Below are 7,687 nucleotides of genomic sequence, written 5' to 3'. Positions count from 1 at the left end.
CTCTCCTTGTTCGGCCTGTGAGTTTAGGTGGACGGCCTTGTCTTGGTAGGTTTACAGTTGTGCCATACTCCTTCCATTTCTGAATGATCGCTTGAACAGTGCTCCGTGGGATGTTCAAGGCTTGTTCTTTGGACTTCATGGTGTTGTTGCTCCCAATATTCTCTTAGACAACCTCTGAGGCTGTCACAGAGCAGCTGCATTTGTACTGACATTAGATTACACACAGGTGCACTCTATTTAGTCATTAGCACTCATCAGGCAATGTCTATGGGCAACTGACTGCACTCAGACCAAAGGGGGCTGAATAATTACGCACACCCCACTTTGCAGTTATTTATTTGTAAAAAATGTTTGAAATCATGTATGATTTTTGTTCCACTTCTCAAGTGTACACCATATTGTATTGGTCTTTCACGTGGAATTCCAATAAAATTGATTCATGTTTATGGCTGTAATGTGACAAAATGTGGAAAAGTTCAAGGGCCCGAATACTTTTACAAGCCACTGTATCTGTCAAACATGGTGGTGTTTCAGTCATTGACTGAAAAGGGTTTTAATACAAGTATTGAAAACAATCCTTACATTCAAAGTTATGTTGGTTTGTCCAGTTAATTTTGAGTCTCTGAAAATGTCGGATTATGTATAAAAAATGCTGTAATTCCTTAACAGTTTTTACAAAATGTTTGATAGAAGCTATCAAGGAAAGCTGATAATCTGCACTTTAATCACATTGTGATTGTTCAATTTAAAATCCACTGTGGTTGTGTACACAGGTGTTAAACTACAAACTGTGTGATGGTCAAATAAATTATGGGCGTAACTGTTTGCACTACGGTAAACCATAAACCATTTCTAGCTCATTACACAGAACAAAAGACTTTGTTCTGAATTCTGTAATTGCACTTACTTTTGCTTCCTGCTTGCTACTGGTCTTAGGTCAAACTGGGCAGTTCCTGCGGCTGATCATCTACACGAGTTTGATGTTCCTGACCCTGCAGTGCTTCTTGCAGATCCCCTTCGCATACATTCCTCCACAAGGTGAAAACAAAACTCTGGTCACAATAAATGAGCAATTTTTATAATAAAATGTCACCAATCCTCCGAGCAGACCTCAAAGACAGCCAAAAAAATAATTTGACTATAAAACAGTGCAAAGAAATACCCAATTAAAACAGGAATAATGCTTTTTAACTTGATGGCTGTTTGGTTTTCCCCTTTTCTAACAGTTAGTGGCTTCTGGGATGGATTTCTCTACCATTTGGGAATTGTAAGGTGGGTAGCCTGTGTTGTTTTTTTTAAATGTGCTTATAAACAAATTGATGTATCATCTATTGGAGATCAGTGAAGATCAAATGTTAATGTATGTGTATTTTCAGATTTAGCTCGGTTGATCCTGGGAATATTGTACGTCTCCTGCTCCCAGACGTGGGCCTCTTGGTGTCTACGTTGTTCATACTGAGACTCTGCAGGAAACTGCTACGCCCCGTGCCTCAGGTCAACCTCCATGAAAACGGAATCCCACCCTCTGACCCTCAGGTAACCACTCGCTTGTCAACAGCTATAGTCACTATGACACAACATTACCCTTGGGGTATCAATCATAAGGCCCAGGGACCAGAATCAGCCCAGCAAAGACTCCAGTCTAGTCTGCTGGAAAGTTTTGGATAATATGAAGGAGTACAAAGATTTTGAACTGTATTTTAATACATTTTACAGTTTTTTCTGTTGATAAAGATGACTCACTTTGCCATTCAGTGAGTCATCAGTCAAAAAACATTATTACAAATACGGGGCAGTCTGGGGAATGAGCAACTAGACCTTTTTCTGTAATTTTACACATTTATTGTGTGCTTCTTTTTCTTATATTAAGACATCTCAGGGATTAAATGTTTAGCTAAATGTCTTTACAATGACAGAATGGTGAGTTTCAGTGGTCTGAACCAGTTCAGATCAAAGCAGGCTGTATGTGGCCCACAATGTTCTATTGGTTTGACTTCCCTGCATTAAGCTAACAAAGCGCTGATTGTTTCATGGATCTTTCAGGATGTGGAAACCTCTGACACGGAGTCAGAGGATGGAAGTGAAATCGAGGGTTCATCCTTTGACAGCTCAGAAGAGACTACTACCCTGCCGGTACAGTCGGGTCCACCACAATTTGTCCAGAAGCTCATAGTGTTTGCAGCTGGACTGAGGCTGCTGCTGTCAGCTATCATGAACACAGCAGGGAAGGTGGTGGTGACTCTGCTGCTGGGGTTGGCAGGTACAATACAGCAGCAGCTTTGTGCATGCCAGCTTACTATAGCTTAAAAATGGTGAGTATTGCCTAATTCACCTTTTTCTTCATGGCTTGTCATCTTTTATGTGTGTACAGGTATCATACTGCCCTCCCTTACCTCAGGAGTGTACTTCGGGGTGTTCCTGGGGCTGGTGTGGTGGTGGGTGTTTGGCCGCTCCATCAGCATGCTGCTCTTCAGCTCCCTGTGTGTGATGATGGCCATTTTCAGCGGAGGACACCTGCTGGTTCTGTATCTCTATCAGCTGCCACTTTCCCAGGAGCTTATACCACCAGAAGATGTTTATCCCAGGTATAGAAATAAGAGTAGATATTTAAATTATATCAGTCTGGTTCTTCTATTTCTTTATTTAAATTCTTTTTACTAAAAATATGCCTTACGTGGCACTTTTCTCTTTCTCCCTTTACTCTTCCCATTCATCTCCAGATTGTTTGGTATGATAGGAGTCATCAGATCCGACACTTCAAACCTGCACTCTCTTAGCGTGCACACAAACATCAGCTGGCCAGACTTCCTCAACCCGTTGGTTCTTCTACTCCTCTACTACACACTAGTGGCTTTGCTGCACAAATGGGTTCATGTCACAGAGAAGGTGCGCGTGTGTGTATCAGACTAAATATGTTTAGAGCCAAAAGTCATATGGGATAGGTTCGAAATGACAAACATGGGTGTTTTGTTAATTAAAATGAGAAAAATACACGCTCACACACATCAGAACTCGTGCAGGTTCCTGGGCAGAAGACAAGCCAGTGACAAAACACACACACAGACAATAATGCAGACAGCTGGGTTATTTTAAGTCACACAAGATCCAGTCACATGGGTGTAAAGTCCAATGAGGTTAAAAAAAATGTTTCTGGCTGGTGGATTTTAATAAGCAACACTTGCCTTGGCTGACGAGGGGAGAAGTTGCTTTTAAACACTAGAGTTGTGCATACATTATCTGCTCTTCAGCTATTGCAGTGACTTGAGCTTAGAAAACTACTGCTTTTATCATACCAGTAACACATCTCTGCCCCAACTTCCACAACTGTGTTGCCCAAGGAAGCAGATTTCCAGGTTCTACCAGCTTATCTTGGAAGGTCGCCACTCCCAACAGTACTACAAGTAGAAGTGCAAGTTTTACTATTACTTTGAGCGCTACTCTGCGATTGCTGGTCCGCATGGTTTTCACTTACTTGGCAGACTTTTGATAGTGATTGTGCTTCTCAGGATGAAGCAGATGAGGGTGAGAGTCCAGTAGAAAGTCCAGACGCTCCTCCAAGCTTCTCCAGGGTCATCTACATCTCAGGAGATAAGCAAGAGGTAACTTCATTATTGAATTTTGCATCCAACTATAGTTCTGGTTGGTACTTATATCAGTGATCCTGAATTCATGCTGAAAGCTTAATGGCTGTTAAATAAATTATTGGACATCACATAGTTTTATTACTACAAGTTGGTATTTAAACGCCTATTAAAGTCGAGATTTCCCTTTTTAGCTTTTAAGTAGCACAGATGAGGAAACCTATCTACCTAACGAGGTGAGGATGTTTTAGCATTTTCTATTTAGTACACTGAATTCTCAATCAGATGTGGACTCACTTAAAATTTCTTAGAGATTATCCTACAGTTTTGTTGTAACACACAGCATAATTTGCTTTCTTTCTTCAGCCAATGATTTTGATCAAAGGAAACTCCTGGCAAGATCTCCACACTGACAGTCTTGGATGTCCATTAGGAGAGGCAGATTACACAAACGGTTACCCTCTGCCACATTATGAGGGCAAGGACTCACTGTCTCATGGTAATCACAGAAAACTTAAATACATATTTAATTAACTAAAACTATACGGTACACAAACTTGATAAAAAAGCAGAAGCTACTTTCAGCTGCTCTCTTCTTCATAAGGGGTCACTGCATATAGATTTGGCAGATTTTTTAATGACAGATGTCCTTCTTCACACAACCCCAAAAAAGATTTGTGTGTCCTCCTTGGTATGGAACCAGGGAACTTTTTGTTTGTTAGGTAAATATGTAAACCACTATGATATAGAGTCAACTTTTATTTTTCACTAAACCCTTTCATTTCATTCTTTACTTTCCCTCCCTCTTTTGCCAGACACAGAAAGCGAGGAAGATGTGGAGGAGCAGACTGAGGAGGTCCATGAGAGTCTGACAGAGACCTTGCCTCCACCTTCAGGCCCAAGTGGTCTGGTCATTTTTGGTCAGCAGGTGCAAAAGCACAGCTACGTCAGCGGCCTTATCATCATGATGGTAGAGTACAAATAATCACGCTGGTTCATAAATGTGTTCTGTGTAGTGACTTTTTTTTAGCAGCCACAACCAGTATCATCACAGTGTTGAACAGGTGAAGACATTAGGTATAGGTCACATTATGTTACAAGCAAAGATAAGGAGGATTTACGCATTAGCTATGAAGTTTCAACCTTTAAAGAAACTGGTTTATTTGTTTTTTGAAACCACTTTTTTATACAGTTACAATACTTTAGACAACTGCAAGACTAATTTATATATACCCAGAGTCTACAGGTATTTTCTTTATTTTCTACCAAGGTTATTATAGTTAACTGTAACTAAGATAAAAAATTAAATCTAGATGTGAAAGGCATTTTAGTTAGCTAAAATAAAATGAAAAACATGACTTTTGAAAAAAAATTTTTTTACTATTACTATATTACTAGATCTTAGTAGTATTGTTAGTTTTCGTACGAGTTTTATCACAAATTGACTAATTAACATCTGACCAGTTGAAGCTAAAGCAGCCATATTTGTGTGAGTAAAGATTAGCAAGCAACTTTGCATAGTTAATAGCAGGCTCACTATGTCGTTATGAAGTTAACTATAACTATTATTCACAACATTAACAATATTAGCTAACTCACCCTAAGCGGCTAAAAGCAGCTAAAGAAAACTAGCTAATATTAGAGGTTGTTAAAGTTGTTTTTGTTATGATATCCACTGCATACAGATTTGGAGTATCACCTACAACAACTGGCTGACTTTCGCCATGCTTGTGTGGTCCTGTATAATTTGGATGATGAGAGACAGAAGGCGGTATGCCATGATGTCCGCCCCTTTCCTCGCCATCTATGGCACCGTGCTGGTGGTGCTGGGCTTCTTGAGCGGGCTCCGGCTGAGCCGGGCCGAGTTGTACCCGGGTCTGCCCCCGGCGGTCATAGTGGACTTTGACCTGAACAGCTATCACCCTGCACCCTGTGTCCACCTGGGAGCAAAGGTTAGCCATGACAGGGTAATAAGGAGCAGGAATGGACCTGATAAACTATTGTAATTTCCTTCTGTGGTTCTCGCTTCCATTAAAAACAATAAAGCTGTATTTAGACCTAACTTAGCTTGTAGGTTATATTGTTTTTTGTGTGTGTTGCCGTTCAGTCATTTAAGAAACACGAGCCTTACTGTATACAGTAACCTTATGTACTTAGTAAAAATTACTATTGTATAGTAGTTTGGCTTTTTTTGTACACATTTATTATCTAATATAACTCTAATTCACTTTTTCTTCCTGACATTTATTTATCAGTGTGTTCATGTATTCCATCTAAAGTTTATTACCATAAGGAATTTTGTGTTTTTTTAATCAGACAGTCTGAAGTCACTGAATTCAGTTTAAATCTTTCTTAAACAAGAATTTTCCAACAGTATTCACAGACTAGTGTACTTTGAAAACTTTTGACAGATTTTTTTAAAATAATTTTTTGTTCCCAACACAGGTCTGCTTCAGCTTAATATTTACTAAGTACACAAACTTGTGTATTTTGTGTTTATGATAAACTATTTTCACTGCAGGTCTTCTACACCTTCAGCTTTTGGTTGATGTTTCGTCAGCAGCTGAAAGAGAGACAGGAGGGGCAGAGCATGAAGGCAGAATCTCTGGATGAAGTCAAAGTCGTGCCACGTAATTTATCTTTTCATTGATTTTCTCAAGATTATATGTCAGAAGATGTTGGAGTAATGTAATTCCTACCTGGGCACTAATGAAAATCATCCTGTCATCAACAAGACAAGTTTAATCATCAAGCTGTCTCTGTAATGCCCTCCCTTACCTCCTTCTCTTTCTCACTGTGTTTCTGCCTCCTTGTTTTGCACCTTGCCAGCGGAGGAAAATCAGCCATCTCCTCTGGTAGCGAAACTGATCTCAGGTGTAAAGGGGTTTCTGGTGAAGTACTGGATCCTCTTCTGCTGCTCTATGTTCTTTGTGGTCAGCTTCTCTGGAAAGGTATCTAATGACAGACTTAAACATTGTAGCATTGGCTAAGGCAGATTTTTACTAACAGAGGCCCTAAATATCACAGGAAGAAGTTTTTTAACAACTATTTTTTGCTTTGCTTCTCAATATGCTTTTTGCATTCTCATTACATGTAGTGCCCAGTGCTCACCAGATACTGGCTGTGAGCACTCTGGCAAACATGGTTATTGAAGAACTCATCTTGCTACTGTTTCAGCCCATGGTGCTACATATGGCAACGTACAGCAGCTTTAGTAATGCTCATCTAACAGAGTTGTGAGATGACGTCCCAGTTACATCCTGTAAAAATGATGTCAGTAAAGGCTGCACAATCTTAATCTGCAGACATAGTCACAGAGAGTCTGTCTGTGGTCAGTGAGGGAGCTGAACCAGCGCTTCCAGTCACCTTTGTAACTGCAACTCCTCCGACTTCCCCGAACATCAATGCACTCTCACCTCGTCCTTGAATGCACTGAAAATGCACCATACTGTATCATTATAAAGCAGAGCCTTTCTCTATAAGTCGGATATAATGTAAACAAAAATGTATTGCAAAATGAGTTTTCCAAAAATATTTTCAAACTGATCTTTAGGAGCCTCTGTATGGTCAAAAACGAATATTATTATGATTAGTAGTAGTATTAGAAGTAATAGGTTTAAAAGTAGTTTTATTGTTATTCTTGTTGTTGTTTTTTCACATGTATTTCCTTCTTCAGTACTGTTGAATATCAGCATGCGTTTTGTCGGCTGCTAGTAAAACCTTATTTACGAAAAAGAAGATGAAAATGCTCCTTCCCATAGTCCCACACGTCATTGGATCCTTCTGTTTCTATAATCTCAGTCAGAATTGTTTCTGAGCCGTGCAAATAATAAGTAAATACTATTGTTTCATTCATTGTATCATGTTTCACTCATTCAGGTGGTCGTATACAAAATCCTCTACATTGTCCTCTTCCTCTTCTGTGTTGTTCTCTACCAGGTTAGTAACTTAGTTTTCTGTCCTCTAACTTAAAGTAGACTTATATCAGAGTATAGTTACTCAGCTCACAAAATATCTATCTATCTATCTATCTATCTATCTATCTATCTATCTATCTATCTATCTATCTATCTATCTATCTATCTATCTATCTATCTATCTATCTA

At 39.4% G+C, this 7,687-nt stretch overlaps 2 protein-coding genes across 2 annotated transcripts in view; one reads left to right on the top strand and one right to left on the bottom strand.

Annotated features, from left to right (window-relative positions):
* Nucleotides 1–2,428, bottom strand: part of gnas (GNAS complex locus) — a 37,677-nt gene extending 35,249 nt beyond the window's left edge. Inside the window, exon 1 of the mRNA XM_013910833.1 lies at nt 2,394–2,428. The gene's annotated coding sequence lies outside the window, so the exon portion shown is untranslated. The remainder of the gene's footprint in view (nt 1–2,393) is intronic.
* Nucleotides 1–7,687, top strand: part of LOC106456212 (piezo-type mechanosensitive ion channel component 2) — a 36,257-nt gene that overhangs the window by 5,313 nt on the left and 23,257 nt on the right. The window contains exons 3-15 of the mRNA XM_013910795.1: nt 937–1,038; nt 1,227–1,272; nt 1,377–1,536; nt 2,044–2,260; nt 2,372–2,585; nt 2,721–2,886; nt 3,507–3,599; nt 3,948–4,080; nt 4,397–4,551; nt 5,267–5,533; nt 6,103–6,211; nt 6,411–6,532; nt 7,461–7,520. Coding sequence (XP_013766249.1) covers nt 937–1,038; nt 1,227–1,272; nt 1,377–1,536; nt 2,044–2,260; nt 2,372–2,585; nt 2,721–2,886; nt 3,507–3,599; nt 3,948–4,080; nt 4,397–4,551; nt 5,267–5,533; nt 6,103–6,211; nt 6,411–6,532; nt 7,461–7,520 — 1,844 coding nt within the window. The remainder of the gene's footprint in view (nt 1–936; nt 1,039–1,226; nt 1,273–1,376; nt 1,537–2,043; nt 2,261–2,371; nt 2,586–2,720; nt 2,887–3,506; nt 3,600–3,947; nt 4,081–4,396; nt 4,552–5,266; nt 5,534–6,102; nt 6,212–6,410; nt 6,533–7,460; nt 7,521–7,687) is intronic.

This window comes from Pundamilia nyererei, unplaced genomic scaffold (genome assembly GCF_000239375.1).
Source record: "Pundamilia nyererei isolate P.nyererei 1_Seehausen unplaced genomic scaffold, PunNye1.0 scaffold00049, whole genome shotgun sequence".
Lineage (NCBI taxonomy): Eukaryota > Metazoa > Chordata > Actinopteri > Cichliformes > Cichlidae > Pundamilia > Pundamilia nyererei.
The sequence above is the reverse complement of the archived record's forward strand: the minus strand, read 5'-3'. Positions and strand labels throughout refer to the sequence as shown.